This window comes from Hemicordylus capensis, chromosome 14 (assembly GCF_027244095.1).
Source record: "Hemicordylus capensis ecotype Gifberg chromosome 14, rHemCap1.1.pri, whole genome shotgun sequence".
Lineage (NCBI taxonomy): Eukaryota > Metazoa > Chordata > Lepidosauria > Squamata > Cordylidae > Hemicordylus > Hemicordylus capensis.
Window position 1 is genome coordinate 10,856,284 of NC_069670.1, and position 18,240 is coordinate 10,874,523.

At 58.5% G+C, this 18,240-nt stretch overlaps 1 protein-coding gene across 1 annotated transcript; it reads left to right on the forward strand.

Annotated features, from left to right (window-relative positions):
• The first annotated feature begins 3,589 nt into the window (after positions 1-3,589).
• Positions 3,590-18,213, forward strand: ESRRA (estrogen related receptor alpha). Its single transcript, XM_053278641.1, has 7 exons — positions 3,590-3,845; positions 7,009-7,354; positions 8,972-9,088; positions 11,046-11,171; positions 14,211-14,378; positions 14,526-14,795; positions 16,317-18,213. The coding sequence occupies exons 2-7, from the start codon at positions 7,021-7,023 to the stop codon at positions 16,562-16,564; spliced, it is 1,263 nt and encodes a 420-aa protein (XP_053134616.1). The 5' UTR covers positions 3,590-3,845; positions 7,009-7,020; the 3' UTR covers positions 16,565-18,213.
• The last annotated feature ends 27 nt before the right edge of the window (positions 18,214-18,240 follow it).

An 18,240-nucleotide genomic window follows, 5' to 3' on the forward strand; every position in this document is an offset into this window, starting at 1 on the left:
CACCCTGTATCCATTTCTCGGCAGGGTGGTGGTGGTGTGTTTAAAATATCTACAGATTAAAATATCCACAGCCATTAAAACAATAGAGAAACTGCCCCCCCCCCACTAAAGGTAAAGTGTGCCGTCAAGTCGATTTCGACTCCTGGCGCCCACAGAGCCCTGGGCTTGTCTTTGGTAGAATACAGGAGGGGTTTAAGAACATAAGAACAGCCTTGCTGCTGGATCAGGCCCAAGGAGGCCCATCTAGTCCAGCATCCTGTTCCACACAGTGGCCCACCAGATGTCGCTGGAAGCCCCAGGCAGGAGTTGAGGGCATTGCCATCTCCTGCACAGTGTGAGATGATGCCTTCCAGCATCTTCCTATATCGTTGCTGCCCAATATAGGTGTTTCCCATAGTCTGGGGAACATAACGGCGGGGATTTGAACTGGCCACCTTCTGCTTATTGTTGAGGCTCAAACCTAGCGTTTCTGTGGCTGCAGGAAGGGCCAGTCTGGGGCAGGGGGCTGTGGTGGCTGCCCCATGGGGGCAAGAGAGGCTCTTCTTATTCAATCACCACCACTAGGAGGCTGGACCCGAGGGAGGTCTGAAAGGCAAGCCCGACACGAAACCCCGGACGCCTGGGTCCCTCTCAAGCCCACTCTGGGAGGAGGGTGGCCCCTAGTGGCTAATCCTGGAACTGCAGAGGCCCCCAGGATAGGTCTCTTTGGGCAGCGTTCCCGCTAACAGGGATTCCCAGATGTTGTGGACTACAACTCCCACAATTCCTAGCCATCCTGAAAATAACTATTCTGAGTACTTGGGTTCCCCGTCTACCCCCGTCTAATTTTTACTGGAGCCTTGTGGAAATAGATTCTAGGGTGGAGGGTGGGGAAAGGGTGAAGAACCACTGAGGTGGGGGCGGCTTCTGCTCGTACCCCCAGCTCTCTTTGAGAAGCTGCCTTCTAGCAAGACAGACCCTTGGTCCACTGAGCTCAGGACTGTCTGCTCTGACTGGCAGCAGCTCTCCGAGGTTTCAGGCAGGGTCCTTCCCAGCCCTACCGGGAGATGCTGCCAGGGGTTGAACCGGGGACCTTCTACATGCAAAGCAGAGGATCTGCCACCGAGCCAGGGCACCCCTCAGGGGAATACCTTACAGGGCTCACATGTAGTCTCCCATCCCAATGCAAACCAGGGCAGAACCTGCTTAGCAAAGGGGACCACTCGTGCTTGCTGCCACAAGACCAGCTGAACTCCCATTGACCTCTGCCAGTAACTATTTTTGCTGAAAGGTACACAGAGAAGACATCATCACACTCCCCAGTAGCCCTGTTCAGGCATTAGGAAGCCACGGCCAGCTAGCCCCCCACACCTGTACTGACACATTCCTTAGCTACATCCTGGAAACCACTCACTACTTCTACAGATATTTATATACCACTCTTCAGCCAAAGTTCACCAAGTGGTTTACACAGAAAAACAAATACATCAATAAGACGCCCCTCTGTCCCCGATGGGTTCACAATCTCAACAATAAACATAAGGCAGACACCAGCACCAGCCACTGGAGGGATGCTGTGCTGGGGTTGGAGAAGGCCAGTTGCTCCCCCACTGTTAAACAGAAGAGACCACTTTACAAGGAGTCTCTTTGCTCAGTTAGCACAAGAAGGTAGGAACTGTCCCTGCTGAGGAGGCACCTGGAGCACGCCTGATGGGTGGGTAGACAGATGGATAGGAGCAGGGCTGCAGAAATCCACCCGTCTACTAGTCTGTGGTGAGCGAAAATGACAGGTGAGTGAAAAAAGTCCCGGTGAGCAATGTACCTACATAGCTTGACGAGGAAAATATTTTTTCTGGCTGACAGACTGATCCACCTGCCTGGGCATGAGTTCTTCACCTGCATGGACCTGCCTGTTCTTGGGACCCTAAACTGGGTCTGGAGAGCTGGGCACACACCCAGGCAGTGCAAAGGTCCGGGGAGGAGGAAGGGAGAGCGATCATGTGGGGGCCGCATGGCCAACCCACCTCCCGACCCCAGCATTTTGTCGAGGGTGGAGGAAAAGCTGACCTGCCCAGCTCCCACATGATCATCCATCTCCCGCCCCCCTTGATCTTGGCAAACACACAACCGCCAATCAAGAGGGTGCCTGGCTCTCCTTCGCAGGCTGGGTGCTCTCCCTGCATTGGTTTGGAGTCCTGTGAATGAGCCCAGGGGAGGGAGATGAGAGTTAGATTAGATGCAGCCTGCCGGGCGTGGTGTCGTCCTTGCTCCCAGGTTTCTGCAGGCCCAGGCAGGAAGCCCACACCAGAGGATTATCCAGCCTGTGGGAGGACACCACCCTTAGCTGCTGGGCTGCTTTGGGCTTGGTGGGGTGTTGCCAATTGTGTGGGGCCAGGAGATTTCCTTTCAGGTTTTCAGACCTGGTGGGTGACATGCTGTTCTCGGTGCTCCTGGGACCCGAAACCCTAACCCTCACCCAGACCCTCCCTCCCTCCCTCCCTCCCCGCTTTTTAATGCCACGGCTGTGACTACGGAGGAAAGAAAACTGGCATGCAGGTCGGGGAGAGGAGAGGAGACAGCGGCCCGGCCACATCCCCCACCCTCCAGCCGCGGGATTCCTCGGAGCAGGGCTCCGAACACGAAACATGCCCTGGGCCCGAGGCTGGTTGGTTCGTTCTCCTGCTGGCGCCCAGACCGTTCTGCCCAGGACCCGGAAGGCCAAAGCAGGGTGGGAAAGAGGGCGGGAAGGGGGAGCCAGTGCAGCAGAGGGGGCTGGGAGGGCCAGCGAGCCCCAGGGCAAGGCTGCTTGGTTGCTCAGCAGGTTCCGGATACGGGCCCCACCCGGCGGGAGGACAGAACCGGCACCAGCCCCACAGCCGTGACTCTTGCTGCAGGAAGAAGCCTTTGCTGGGAACACCATGGCTGAGTACTGGGGATGATGGGGATTGTAGTCCAAGATGGAGACACACACACACACCCCTTGCCCTGCCCCAACTCCTCTCTCATGGTCTAACCCAGATGAGGTCTGGAAACAGCTCAGTCCAGACCACCCCTCAACGGAACGGGGGCAGGGCCTTCAATGCAGAGAGAGCCAGGACACCCCTCCAAGTGGGGGGATATTGTTTGAAGAAGAGCCCTGAGCCCCCTTGAAAGAGAGGGCAGGGGAGGGGAGGGGGGCACTCTCCCTTCTTGCGGGGGCCCCTCGCCGCTGGTTCTGGATGGGTAAGTGGGGGTGCGATCCGGCTAAGACTGGGCAGGGGCAGGAGGAAGGATCGGGCCCACCTCGTGCCCCTCCTCCCCCCCCCACCCTTGGGGTTGTCTGGCTCAAGGTGTTCTTGGGGACGCGACTCCGCCGGGGAGGCTTCCAAGCCAGAGCCGCCTGGAGAACGTGCTGCTGCTGCTGCTGCTGCCGCCTCTCCGGGGTGACCTTGAGCTGGAGGCGCCTCCGACCCACCTCCCCGGCGGTGGCCACCCGGCCGCCCGAGCGCGCGCCTTGGTGAGGCCGCCAGGCAAAGCGCAGCCGGGGGGGGGGTGTTCGGGGGGGTGCGGAGGGAGCGGAGGGGGCGGGGCTCCGAGCCCCCGAGCCCCGCCCCCGCCGGCTTGGCCCCGCCCCCGCCAGCTGGAGGAAGCCGAGTAGGAAGTGGGTTGCGATGTCCTTTTGTGTCCTACAGCCCGAGCGAGCAAGCGGCGCGCAGCGGCGGCAGCAGCAGCAGCAGCAGCGACAAGCCATGGCCCGGCCGGCGCCCGCCGCCGCCGCCGCCGCGCGGGGGGGCCCCTGAGCCCACCCTCCCCAGCCCCGCCCCGCCGCGCCCCCCCGGCCCGGCCCGGCTCCGCGCCTCCGAGCCCTTGTCTGCAGCCAAGCCAAGGTCAGTGGCAGCCACCGGGAGGGGGCGGCCGCGGATCGCCCCCGCCCGCAGACCGGCGCCTCCATGTGCCTGGCGCGGGAGAGCGGGGTGGGGGGAGTGGTGCAGGGGACGCGCGCACGGGCGGGGGGGGGCAGGAGCGAGAGGGCGCCCTCCCGCGGCACGGCAGATCCAGGCTGGGGGCGCCCTAGGGTGCCAGAGCCCGCGCAGGCAGGGAGAGGGGGGGCCGGGGGGGCAGCCTTCATGGAGGGAGGGGGCCTCCCTGGGAAGCAGCCAGAAGTGACAGCAGGGCGCCTGTGGGGACACCCGCCAGCTGGGGCCGGGCTTGCCCTCGTTTGCTCAGGGGGTGCGGGGAGGAGCGGGGAGCCCTCGGGGGTGCCTGGGCGCAAGCCATGTGCATGCTACGGTCCTGGGGTGTGCATTTCCCTGGGGGCCTGCCCGGCTGTGGGTGGGCACTGCACGGGCACCCAGAGGCCTGCTTGCAGAGGGGCTGAGCGGCTGCGGCAGCGTCTCCTGCTTTCGGCGTGTGGGTGACTGTCACGGGTCAGGGAGCCAGTGCCGCACGTTCATGGGCAACTCCTGGGCACGGAGCATGTAGGAGCCCAGGCAGGGGTGTCCCCCGCCCCCGCCTGGCCCCACTGCTGGGCCGCTAGGGGGTGCTGCAGTTCGCAGTGGGGGGAGGGGTCAAGGGTCGTGGCCACCGCTTGGCGTGTGCCATTCTCCCCGGAAGGGTCCCGCGGAAGCCAGGATCGGGCACACCTCTGGGCCCCCCGGAGATCCTGAGCTGCCCCACACAGGTGGGATCCCCACCCAGGCGGGAGGGAGGGAGGGAGGGATGTCCAGCAGGGGGCCTGACTGCCCCCTTCTCCCCGCCCCACTCCCTCCTCTTGCATCAATGTCACTCGTGCCTGGCTGAGGCAAAAGGGGCAAAGGTCCTGTGACTGGCCAGGGCCCTGTGAGGAGAAGGGAGGCCTGTGGGTGGAGGCAGAGGGGTGCCCCACGGCAAGGCCCACAGGAGGACCTGCCTCTGGCTTGCCTGAGCGGGCTGCACTGAAGACAGTGCAGTGTTTGGGAAAGTTGTGGGGGGGGCGGGGGGCGGGATTTCCACTGGGAGAAAACTTGGCCAAGCTCAGAAACTAACCGTGTAGGTGTCTGGTGCACATTATCCACGCCTGCTGTGGGTCCGTGGGGCCACTCCCCACACACCGCTCAGATCGGGGGTGTTTCAGGTGGGGCTCGGTGGGACCCTTAACCCCTCCCCCAGAATCTAAAGCGGGTGCCCTGGGAACAGAGAAGCCCCAACTGCACTGGCTGGCTGGAAACTCTGTGTGTGTCTGTGTAGATTTGCCGGGAGGGCAGTGCTGACCTCAAGATGGGGTGGGTGCCCAGCGGGCACCAGGAGGTCAGGCTGAGTGGCCAGTCTGTTCGGAATAATCCTCCCGTGACCCTTTTTTTTTCCTGTGCTGTTAATTGTTGGGGTGGGTGTGTGGAAATCGTGGTGGGGGTGTGTGTGGGTATGTGTGTGTGTGTGTGGGGGGTTAATCCTTGCTGCATTGAATGGTGCAGGGTGCTGGGGGGGGGAGACAGCAGGTGATCATGGAGCCAGGAGGCTATTCCTGTCCTCTGGGTGTTTGTTTGTGGTTAACTCCTGGGCTCCCGGAGTGCGGCTGCGTCCAGAGCAGTGGCACAGAGGGCGGCGAAGGGGGCCCTGTCTTGCGTGCCCCCCTCCGGTCCAACCAGGGCGCCTGTGTGTGTCTCCCTGGAATGACCTTGAGGCCGCTCCGTTCTCGTGGCAGTGTGCCGGTCACGGGCGGCAGTGCCAGCAGCTGGGACGGGGGGGGGCAGGTTTGGAAGGTGGCAGCGCCTCCACCCCAAGGAAGCACTCTCCCCCATCCCCCCAAAGACCCCGGTGGCCTCAGGACAAGGATCCCTGCTGGGCTAAAAAGCTGGGCTGCCCAAAGGGGCACCTTTGTAGGAGGGAGAGGACGGCGTCAGCTGCTTCTGTCACCCATAGCGGCCATGTCGTTGGGGTGGGGGGCAGCCCCCCAGATTGAGGAGGACTGGAGGCTAGTCCGGCCGTTGAGTTGCCATTGAGATTGTCCCCACATGGGCCGGCCAGGCTCAAGCAGTTACCCCTGCGAACTTGGCAGGGAGGCACCTTTTAACGTGGCGACTCTCTTTATTGAGCAGGGGGAGAGTAACTGGCCCTCTCCGCCCCCAGCACAGCATCCCTCCAGTGACTGTTGGTGGCGTCTATCTTATGGTTTCTTTTTCGATTGTGAGCCCTTCGGGGACAGGGATCCATCTTATTTGTTTGTTTGTTACTTCTTTGTGTAAAGAAATGAGCCATTTTTGGAAGGGCGGTATAGAAATCGAATGAATAAATAAATAAATAAAAATAAGGAGCAGCATCTGCCCCCACCCCACCCCAACTTGGCTCGACTCACAGAACCAGGCCACTGCTGTCCTCTTCCGCCCTGCCCCGGCTCCGCAGACAGATTAGCAGCAGGATTCTCTCCCTGGCCTGATCGGCTCAGCTTGCCTGCTCCCAGGAAGCCCAGGGTGATTTCTGGCAGAGGGGCTGGCCTATGGCCAGCACACCCACCCCCAATGGCCTGGGCAGGATTGGGGTTGGCAGGATGGAGCCCTCTGCTCCATGGGGGGGGGAACCCCACCCCCAGCTCTGTTCACTGTTGTGGTTCCCGGACCCTTCTCAATGAGAAACTGACAAGTGATCACTTTCTTTGGGGTGCACCGGTCGTTAGTTGCTTTTTAACTGAATAAGAAATGGCGGTGTGTGTGTGTGTGTGCACCCCCTAACACATCTACCAAGAGCTGCCAAAGGTGCAAACTGGTGGTTGAAGGGTGCATAAATAGACGGGCATAGAAAGAAGGACCAGCGCGCTCCCAGTCCTTGCACGCCCAAATCCACTCCTGGTTCCCCCCACCCCGAGTGTTCTTCATTGCACCAGCAGCCGCCTAATTTAAGAACAAAACCCTCCTTTTTGCTATGGTTTGGTGGGTCGGGAACTGAGAGTGGGGAACGCCGGTGGTCTCCGGCCGAGCACCCAAAGGCCTGCCGCCCCCTCTCTGGCTTGCCCTTGCTGTGGGGCAGCGCGCCCACACCTCCCAGGCCGAGTGACAGCAGCGTTATGCTTTGCCACAGCTCCCTCCAGCCATGTCGTCCCGGGACCGCCGCACGGAGTTCTTCATCAAGACCGAGCCGGCCTCTCCGGACAGCCTCGCCCAGCATAGCCCGAGCGGGTCGTCCGACACCAGCGCCAGCGGGGCCCCCCAAGAGCTCGAGACCGCGGGGGTGCTGCCTGCGGGGATGGGAGCCTCCCGCCGGCGCCATGACGACGACGCGGACGAGCCCCCGGGGCGGGGAAAGTACATGCTGAGCTCTATGCCCAAGCGCCTGTGCCTGGTGTGCGGGGACGTGGCCTCAGGGTATCACTACGGCGTGGCGTCCTGTGAAGCCTGCAAGGCGTTCTTCAAGAGAACCATCCAAGGTAGGCGCCTCCTTCACGGGCTGCCAGTGCGGTTCTGCCCACCCCAGGTGGGAAAGGGGCCAGGGAGACCAACGGGCCCTCTAGCCCAGGGATTCTCAACGTTGGGTCCCTGATGTTATTGGACTCCAACTCCCATCATTCCCAACCCAAGGCCCCTGGGGCAGGGGATTATGAGAATTGAAGTCCAATATCTGCTGGTGGGGAGCCATGCTTTTGAATGCTCCCCTCACAGAAACATAGGAAGCTGCCTCCTACTGAGTCAGGCCCTTGGTCCACCTAACTCAGTATTGCCTACACTGACTGGCAGCAGCTTCTCCAAATTTTCTGGCAAGGAGTCTCTCTCAGCCCCCACTGGAGATGCTGCCAGGGATTGAACGGGGGATGCATCCTCCTTGCAAAACAGGGGCTCTAGCACTGAGCTACAGCCCCATGTTAAATGCTTGTAACTAGAAAGCTAGCAAGGCAAGGACAGAGCTAGGCTAGGACACTTTTCCCTGCTGCGATCGTTCTCTACTTGCAGGGAACATTTCCGTGGAGCAGGATCCAGAACTGCTCTCTCCTTGTTTGTACCTGAACCTGAGTCTCCAAGTCCAATGCGCTGCCCACTGGACTACCCTAGCCCAATTCAGGCATTGTGCTGTACACACATACAGATGTCTATGCACTCTTTCATGTGTTTGTGTGAATGGCTGTACCTTTTTAAGGAGCCAACAAATGGCGCAGTAGGGAAATGACTTGACTAGCAAGCCAAAGATTGCTGGTTCAAATCCCTGCTGGAAGCAGCAATCTAGGAAGATGCTGAAAGGCATCACCTCATACTGTGTAGGAAGAAGCAATGGTAAACCTCTCCTGTATTCTACCAAAGACAACCACAGGGCTCTGTGGGCACCAGGAGTCGACACCGACTTGATGGCACACTTTACCTGTACTGTTTTTTAAGAGAGAACCTGGATACAGGCCCCTGAAATGCTGAGCTGAGCCCTGGAGTTCACTGGCCCATCAGTCAAGACAAAGTTCGCTTCTGGTTAACTCCTTAGAGGGAGGGGTGGCTGATCACTACATTGGTACATAGGAAGCTGCTGCCATAGACTGAGTCAGACCCTTGGTCCCTCTAGCTCAGTACTGTCTTCACAGACTGGCAGCGGCTTCTCCAAGGTTGCAGGCAGGAATCTCTCTCAGCCCAATCTTGGAATGTGCCAGGGAGGGAACTTCTGCATGCAAGCAAGCAAGGGGCTCTTCCCAGAGTGGCCCCATCCTCTTAAGGGGAATATCTCACTGTGTTCACATCCAAATGCAAACCAGGGCAGACCCAGCTTAGCAAAGGGGACTATGCATGCTTGCTGCCACAAGACCAGAGGAAATATACTGCTGTACCTGCACTCAGCATAACATGGGAATGATTGCACCCTCGTTGTACAAGTGTGGAAAACGCCACGTGGAGGGGCCTACTGTCTTTATCCCGTTTGTGATCAATCTCTAGCATGATCTGCGGTGCCAGCTGGGACTCTTGACATACACACTGAGCAGTGGGGCTGGAGCAGGAGTGCCGAGGCCCCTTTCAGCGTTCTCCGATTCTGCACCCTTTTCAGCATCTCTCTCTCTCTCTCTCTCTGCCAGGCAGCATCGAATACAGCTGTCCGGCCACTAACGAGTGCGAGATAACGAAGCGTCGCCGGAAGGCCTGCCAGGCGTGCCGCTTCACCAAGTGCTTGCGTGTGGGGATGCTCAAGGAAGGTACGGGGCCTCCTGACACGCCGCCTGGCCGCAGAAAAGACCAGTCTCCCCGGCACACACGGGGTTTCAGTGTTGCTTGGGCTGTTTCTGGCTTGAGCACACAGGCTGCCCGGTTTAAGCAGCTTCCTCGGCCCATGAGCTGAGTGGAGCACCCGGTGCACTGTCTGCACACACGGGCATCTGTGGGCGCCCACGTGCGCTCTCGTGGGTGTTCCCCCCCAAAGGCGCTTTGGGTTTAAGAGTCAAGAGAGTAACTGGGCCTCTCAAAAATGCAGAGTATGGCTTGTGTGGGCTACAGTCTGCACGGAAAATGGCTAGTTGCAGGACTGGACGGATTGAGAATCCCCCGTGGGGAGAGGGCTCTGGGGAAATTCCCGGGACTTCCTCCACAAGATCCGGAGGGAGGGACAAGATCTTTGGGCAGACAGCTTCCCCCCACCCCCACCCTGCCCCTGCTACGTGGGGCTGGTTCTCGTGTATTTTTAAATCTGTATATACCACTTTCCAGCAAAAAGTGCTTTGCACAGAGTAAAGCAGAAGCTTACCTGTCCCAGCCGCAGCCCCTGGGAGGGCGGCTGGCTCAAAGGCCCCTGCAGGATAGAAGAGAGCCGCCTTCTTGAGCCGCCTTCAGGAGGCCGACCTCTGCCTGAGGGGGGAGAAGCGCCTCTCTTATTCCACAGTAGGACCCCTCCCTGCTCTGCCTCTGCAAGGGGGAAAAGGTCACAAGGTGTGTTCCACAGCAAAAAATGGCTCCCTGCCCCAAAGGGCTTACAGTCTAGAGAGACGCCAGAGAGACCCAGGAACAGCACCTGGGAGCGGGGCTCTGCTGGGGTTGGAGGGAGTCCCTGGCCCAAAGCCCCCTCCTCAGCACAAGGGAGCCGCCATTTTAAGCAGGCGCCACCTGAGGCTGACCTCTGCCTGACCTTTGCCCGAGGGGGGAGAAGCTCATCAATTATTCAGCAGTGGGACCCCTCCACTGGCCTCTGCAGGGGGGAAAGGTTCCCAAAGTGGGTTCCAGAGAGAAAAGAATAAGCGGGTTCCCTGCCCCAAAGGGCTTACAGTCTAAAAAGTCAATGCAAGGGAGACCTCAGGACCGGCCCCTGGGAGGGAGGCTGTGCTGGGGTCGGAGGGGGGCCCTGGCCCAAAGCCCCCTCCTCAGCACAAGGGAGCCGCCACCTCCTGGCTGACCTTTGCCCGAGGGGGGAGACGCTCATCAATTATTCAGCAGTGGGACCCCTCCACTGGTCTCTGCAGGGGGGAAAGGTTCCCAAAGTGGGTGCCAGAGCAGAAAGGAAGATGGTTCCCTGCCCCAAAGGGCTCCCAGTCTAGAGAGACGCCAGGGAGACCCTAGGAACGGCCCCTGGGAGGGAGGCTCTGCTGGGGTCGGAGGGGGGCCCTGGCCCAAAGCCCCCTCCTCAGCACAAGGGAGCCCCCATTTTAAGCAGGGGCCTCCTGAGGCTGACCTTTGCCCGACCTTTGCCCGAGGGGGAGACGCTCATCAATTATTCAGCAGTGGGACCCCCTCCACGGGCCTCTGCAAGAGAAAAAGGTCCCCCCAGCAGGCGCCAGGGAGAAAAGAATAAGAAGATGGTTCCCTGCCCCAAAGGGCTCCCAGTCCCAACATAAGCACAAGGGAGACCCCAGTGGGGCTGCGCTGGAGCTTGCTCTCCCCCTGCCGGAGAGGAGGGAGCCCCCACTCTAGGAGGTGCCTCTTCCGGGCCCCGTTAGCAGAGCCCGCCCTGCAAAATGCCCCCACCTCTCCAAAGCCAAGGCTGCTGACACTCCGTGCAGAGAACAAGAGCCAGCGGGAAAGCCAACTTTCCTCAGAGCCGGAGGAAACCGGAGTGGGTCTTGGGCGAGGGTCTTTTAGAAACCGGCCGGTGATGGAGAAGCTGTGGTTTTGATGGCCTCTCTCTTCTTTCCATTCCTTTTCTCCCCCCCCCCCCGAATTCCTCAGGGGTGCGCCTGGACCGGGTGCGCGGAGGGCGGCAGAAGTACAAGCGCCGGCCGGAGGTGGAGGGGGCCACCTACCCCAGCGCCTTTGTCACCCCACAGATCGCCACGGCAACCGCCAAGAAGCCAGGTGAGCCAGAAAGGAGGCCCAGCTCCCCGCGGCCCCAGCATCTTTCCAAGGAACCCAGGATCCGAGCAGGATGGAACCTTCCTGGGGGCGTGAGGCGGCCCCTTTGCCGAGACTTGGGCGCCCAGCTGCAAACCACGGTTCTTGAGGCACAAACCAGGCCTGGCAACCCTGGTTGGTTTCCATTAACCAGTTGGAAGTAAACTAGGGTGTCCCTCGGTTCAGACAGGACGTGGATCTCTGGTTCACTTCAGACCCAAAGTCCACGGTCCCCTTTTTAACCCCTTCCTGGGCCTGCAGGAGAGGAGGCGGAGGAGCCCGTGGCTTACAGAAGCTGGTCCCCGTAGCGGGAAACCAGTGTTGCCAGTTACGCCTAGGATGGGCCAGTGAGAGGCATAAAACACCACCAGGCTGGCTTAGGAACCTAGGAACTTGCCATATCCTGAGTCAGACCCTTGGTCTATCTAGCTCAGTATTGTCTTCCCAGACTGGCAGCGGCTTCTCCAAAGTTTCAGGCAGGAATCTCTCCCAGCCCTCTCTTGGAGATGCTTCCAGGGAGGGAACTTGAAACGTTTTGCTCTTCCCAGAGCAGCTCCATCCCCCTAAGGGGGAATCTCTTCCAGTGCTGCTCACACATCAAGTCTCCCATTCAGATGCAACCAGGGCAGACCCTGCTTAGCTATGGGGACAAGTCATGCTTGCTGCCACAAGACCAGCTCTCTTCTCCATCTCAGATGGTTTTATAAACCACTGCTATCCTCTTATAACATGCACAAACCACCATCCAGATATTTTTCATGGCTCTTCTAGGCATGCTACACTGTGGAATGATGTTCTTTCTTTCTGCAATGAGAACAATCCCCATTATTTTTCATTTTTTCCTGATTGGTAGACATTCCCTGTATTGTTAACATATTGCTGCATCTGCTAACTGATCAAAGAGGCACCTTTTTAAAGTGGTGGTTCTTTTGTATTTAGCAGGGGGAGAGCAACTGGCCCTGCCCATCCCAGCACGCCTCCAGTGGCTGTTGCTGGTGTCTGCCTTGGGTTTCTTTTTTAGATGGTGAGCCCTTTGAGGACAGACAGGGAGACATCTTACTTACTTATTTATGTCTATGTCAATCGCACTGGGAACTTCTGTTGAAAAGCGGAATATAAATATTTGTCTTATTCATACTATTACTGTTTCTTGTTTGTGAAACTGCTTTGTTGTTTTTCCCTTTGGTTACAAATATATGTAAAACAGACAACAATTAAAGAGTTGAGCTTTGCACCTGTTTTGAAGATCAGCAATATTTCAGAATGCAGATCCTCAAGTAAAAGCTGTTTGCCTCTCCTGAAATTAAGCACAAATATGTGTAGCTGTAACATAGGGAGCTGCCATATACTGAGTCAGACCCTTGGTCCATCTAGCTCAGTATTGTCTACCCAGACTGGCAGCGGCTGCTCCAAGGTTGCAAGCAGGAATCTCTCTCTGCCCTCTCTTGGAGATGCTGCCAGGGAGGGAACTGGGGACCTAGATGCTCTTCCCAGAGCGGCTCCATCCCCTGAGGGGAATATCTTCCAATGCTCACACATCAAGTCTCCCATTCAGATGCAACCAGTACAGACCCTGCTTAGCTATGGGGGCAAGTCATGCTTGCTACCACAAGACCAGCTCTCCTCTCTGGCTCCAGGGACAGGTCTTGCAATAGAGCAACTGGCATTTTTGCTGTGACCGAAAGGTGGTGGCAGCAGCCAGGAGGAAGGACTGAGAAGCTTGGAAGCTTGGATTTCTAGCTAGACATCGAGGGGGGAAAAGGAGCCCGGGTTACAGCCTGCCTTGGCTGGTATCATTCAGAGTGCAGCTGGGGGGAGGCTGGGTCAGATGCTCCCCCACATGACACAGACCAGCACAGGCAGGGAGCAGCCAACTGCATAATACTTCGGCCTGGCACTTGCCCTTTCCACACGCAGGGAGTCTGTGATCTTTGGGTCGGGCGCTTCCCTGACTTCGCACATGCAGTTCCAAAAGGGGCACAGTGCCGATTCACATGATCCCCCCCCCCCCCGTGTGGATCGAGCTTGGTCTGTGTCCTGCTCTAGGACACGCACGTACACCCCTCTACCCCTCAGCCGAGGCTGGATAGTGCAAGGCTGACTCACCTAGGGGTTCCGGGTTCTGGCCCCGAAGCAGACGGAAGGGAACCGGCTAGCAGGCGAGGCAGAGCGAGGCTGGAGCTCTGCTGAAATGGTGAGCAGAGCAGAAAGCAAGTGCCCTGGTAGCAGCAAAGTGCAGGGTTGCAGGGGGCAGACCAGGAAGATGCCCACCAACACCTGTCGAGGCCTCGGGAATGAGGTTGCCGGGGCAGGGGCTGGGCGCTGGAGGGGTCTCCCCAAGAGAGCTGTGGAACCCACAAGAGGCAGCCCTGAATTGGCAGCTTATCTAGTTCAGGCAGCTGCACCCTGCCAGCCCAGGCCTGTTTTACTCTTGAGGAGTCTTCAGAGCAAGCTGACCCCCCCCTCCTGAGTAACACCCCCCCCCCCCAGGACAACCCGGGAGCTGCCAGTCGGGCGCTCCTTCGTCGTCTGCGTTGGGACTGCTTCTCCACCATGGCGTCTCCTTTCCTGGGGGCGAACTTGGGGGTTCTGGAGACTCCAAAGATCGCCCCCCCCCGCCCGAGAGTGGGAGCCTCAGGGGACGGCAGGAAGTTTGCGGGAAGAGGCAGGTCCACTGGCACCGCCTCGACAGCTGGGGAAGAGGGACCCGGTGGTGCGGGGTCTCCGAAGTCCTGTCCTCCTCCTCCTCCGGAGGATTGCATAGTGGGGTTTCCTGTTCCGGGGTTTCTGGAGGGCCCCGAGTGACAGCCATAGAGATCTTTAAGTGGTGGCGCCTGAGAAAAGTGGGAGAGGTGCTACGTCCTGTTTCAGCCCGCTTGGTAGCATAGTTGCTGACCTGTGCCAAATGAGCCAATCCACAGATGTTTCACCACGTGCAAGAGGGTTGTTCTTCCGCGAATTAACTTTTCTGTCCTGCCTTCTCCTCCCTGCTGCCCTCCCCAGCTCCGATGAACACCATGGTGTCCCACTTGCTAGTGGCGGAACCCGAGAAGTTGTACGCCATGCCGGATCCTGCGCTTCCCGACGGCCCTGCCAAGGCGGCCAGCACTTTGTGCGATCTGGCCGACCGGGAGATTGTGGTCATCATAGGTTGGGCCAAAAATATACCAGGTGAGAGCCGGGCGCGGGAGGAGAGAGGCCCAAGGCCGTTGGGTGGGTCTGTGGCAGAGACGGCAGCAGAACCTGGATCCGATTGAACTCTCTGTGGGAGGCTCCTAGCAGCGCAAGCAACCCCCGTTGTCGTTCTCCCCGGCCTAGGGTTCTCCGCCCTGTCCTTGGCAGACCAGATGTCCGTGCTGCAGAGCGTCTGGCTGGAAGTGCTGCTGCTGGGGGTGGCTTGGCGCTCGCTGCCTTGCGAGGACGAGATTGTCTTCGCCGAGGACTTTGCCCTAGACGAAGAGGCGGCGCGGGCAGCAGGCTTGCTGGAGCTCAGCGGGGTGGTCCTGCAGCTGGTGCGCAAATACCGGGCCCTCCGCCTGGAGCGCGAGGAATACGTGCTTCTCAAGGCGCTGGCGCTGGCCAACTCGGGTGAGTCCAGTTGCAGCGGGGGGCACACGGGGTCAGTCTGCAAAGAGCTGGAGTGGGCTGTGTGGTGGCTTCTGCCTGGACACTCAAGGGCGTCCACTGGGGAGAGGCGAGGAGCTGGTTTTGTGGTAGCAAGCCTGAATTGTCCCCTTGGCGAAGCAGTCTACCCTGGTTTGCATTTGTGTGAGCACTGGAAGAGATTCCCCTTAAGGGAAAATGGAGCCGCTCTGAGAAGAGCAGAAGAAGGTTCCAAGTTCCCTGCCTGGCAGCATCTCCAAGAGAGGGCTGAGAGAGAGACCCCTGCCTGCAACCTCAGAGAAGCTGCTGCCAGTCTGGGTAGACAATACTGAGCTAGATGGACCAAGGGTCTGGCTCAGTAGAAGGCAGCTTCCTATGTTGGGAACAGGTGGGCTTTAAAAGATCTAGTCACTGGTTTCTATTTGGTTTTTTTGTTTTTGTTTTAAATGTTTCTCACTCAAGGAGGTAAACAAAAAAGGAAACCAGGACCACTTAAGAGACCCATGAAATGCCAGGAATGCTCTGCTCAAACAATACAAAACAGATAAGATTGGGTAGTGAAAGGAAGAGGGTCTCTCTCTCACAAAGCTGTGCAGTTAGATCATAAATGCCCTAAATGCAGGTGATTTCACCTGCTCCAGTGGGTGGTTTTCCATTAGCTTGGTCCCTGAGCTTTGGGTCTGGGTTTTTGAATGTTTTCTGTTTTCTTTCCTGTCACTGTCTAAGATCCCCTTCTTCCTGAGGGGCCTGCCACACTTGCACGTGGGGCTTGGCTCACTTGCCCGAGTGGTCTGTTAGCAGCTAAGCGCCCTGAGACCTTGGGTTAGGGCGGTATAAAAATGTGCTAGCTGGCTAGCTAGCTAAACAAATAAATAATAGCTGTCCACTCTGGTAAAAACTGCTGTCCAGGGCCACGAGGTGGAGGTTGTTGGGCTGACTTGTTGAAGTTTAAAGACAGAGGAAGTGGCCTTCTGCAGAGTCAGACTCTTGGTCCATCCAGCTCCGTGTCCAATGTCTTACCGCAGACGATACTCACACAGGCAGCCGCCCATCCAAAGGCAAACCAAGGCAAACCCAGCTTAGCAAAAGGCACAATTCGTGCTCGCTACTGCAAGCCCTGCCACCTAATGGCGCAGCGGGGAAGTGACTTGATTATCAAGTTCTCTGGGCAACTCCCAACATTAAAAACCAGGAGCCTCAGATTCCTCCCAGCTGGGACACGGAAATCAATGGGGAATTTGGGTCCCCCCAGTATCGGGCAGCAGCGATAAAGGAAGATGCTGAAAGGCATCATCTCATACTGTGCGGGAGGCGGCCATGGAAAACCCCTCCTGGATTCTACCCAGAACCACCGGTCGCCACGAGTCAACACCGACTTGACGGCACCCTTTACCTTACCGCAAGACCAGCTTCCGTCAGAGATCGGTTTGGGTCCCTTCCGTCAGATCATGGTAGCCCTGCATATTCTGACGCTGGGCCCTTCTCTCTCCCGGCTCTTTCCTCCAGACTCGGTTCATATCGAAGACATGGCAGCCGTGCAGCGGCTCCGAGACGTCCTGCACGAGGCGCTACTGGAATACGAGGCCTCGCGGCGCCCCGAGGAGCCCCGCCGGGCCGGACGCCTCCTCCTCACCCTGCCCCTGCTCCGCCAGACGGCCACCCGTGTGCTCCACCATTTCTACAGCCTCAAGTTGGAGGGCAAAGTCCCCATGCATAAGCTCTTCCTGGAGATGCTGGAGGCCATGATGGACTGAGCGAAAGGGCAGGAGCCGGGGAGGAGGGGAGCGGAGGTGGCGCGGAGCACAGCGCAGACTGGCCAATATCAGGGACGCGGGAAACAGGATCGGGTTTCCCGTCCCTCCGAATCCCTGCTGCTGCTCATCTGCATATGCTAATGCATTTCAGTGTATGCAAACGTAATAACCGCCCATGGCTTTGCACAGAGGCTGAGGGAGAGGAGAAACTGGACCCATTTGGGGAGACGGAAGGCACTTCTTGAGACCAGGCGAGCGGCAACCCTCGCATAGAAGGCGGCAGGACTGATGAGGGGGCAGGGTGTGTGGGGGGGGGGGCTAGGGAGGCCAGGAACGTTTTGACATTCACACTAGAAGCCATATTTTAATTTATTAACTTGCGGGGGGAGGGAGGGAAATAGCTGCTGTACCCTTGCTTGGAAAGCCATATTTGTGTGGCGTGAAGTGGGGAGAGGGAGCTGGGGTGGGGGAAAGGACTTGGGATGTCCCGTGCGTGGGGCAGGGGAGATGAACGGCCGCTCCTTGCTCCAGGACAGTGGCGAGAGCAGCAGCCCTGTAGGTTGGTGCGTTCCTCCCCCCCGCCCCCAACTCTGCCACCAGTTTGCCCTTGGGCTGGGCCCAATCAATGCACCTTAATGGGGTGGGGGTGAGGAAGAGAGCATCCTGCTCCCAGAGAGGGACAGGTGCGGCCTGGGGCCGTGGCACGGCTTGCCTTCGTCCGTCTTGAGCCTCTCCATGCTCCCAGCCCCTACGAAGTCCACCTCGCTCCCCCCTCCTCCTGGGAATGTTGCATTATTCACTTTGAAGCAATAAATGAACAAAAAATAGAAAATTGGGGAGAAGACCCTGGGTGGGTGGGGGGGGGGAGTGGCAGATCTCAGGCCATGCTCTGCATGGTCCTGTGTTCACACTTGGGGAGATTTACCCCCACCCCCACCCAACAAGAAAGAGCAAGGACTCTGTCTACTCTCTCGCCCAGCAAAGACCCTTCACTTACAATCCCTCGTAGTAGCAATAGTTAAAAAGGCAGTGATGCTTCCTTTCAGGTGTGACTTTACCCTTCCGCCATAAGAGGCTGAGCAGCTGTTCTTCCTCCACCGCATCTCCCCCACCCCACCCCAGACCACCGGCCCAAAGCAATAAACAAGAATACCCCTTCCCCCCCACCTCCCCTTCTGACCCACCACTCAAACAGGAGTGGCTACCCTGAGGCAACCTGGCTGCTGTGGCACTCTTAACGCCCATCACCCCCTGCCACACTAAGCTGCAGCAGGGGAGTGGTGGGCATTGTAGTCCAGCAGCCGCCAGAGAGCCCACGGCTGCAGCAGACCAAGGAAGGCGGCTGCGAGGCCTGAAGCTGAGAGAGGTGTACTGTATATAGCAATATATTCGTTGCAGGGCAAGAGGAATCTACCCCATTTCCAGCTCCCGTTCCCACCCCCGCAGTGCAGGGTTACAGCCTCCCTTGCCCTGGTGGGGGGTGGGCGGGATGGGGAAGTGGAAACGTTGGAGGTTTTTTTTTTAAATTAAATTATGTGTGTGTACATACTATAAATACCTCTGATTTGTGCATAGGCGGCTATCCATACACATACATAGAGAGCTCTATTATTGAACAAAATTAAAGAGGTCGCCCTTGCCTAAAGGAACCAGCAGCTGTGTCTGTCTTTATTCAG

Excerpts from the sequence above, each read along its gene's own strand:
- ESRRA (XM_053278641.1), top strand. The coding sequence starts at position 7,021 with ATGTCGTCCCGGGACCGCCGCACGGAGTTCTTCATCAAGACCGAGCCG. Across the intron at positions 11,172-14,210 it reads GGCAACCGCCAAGAAGCCAG|CTCCGATGAACACCATGGTG; the intron begins GTGAGCCAGAAA and ends TGCCCTCCCCAG. Across the intron at positions 14,796-16,316 it reads GCTGGCGCTGGCCAACTCGG|ACTCGGTTCATATCGAAGAC; the intron begins GTGAGTCCAGTT and ends TCTTTCCTCCAG.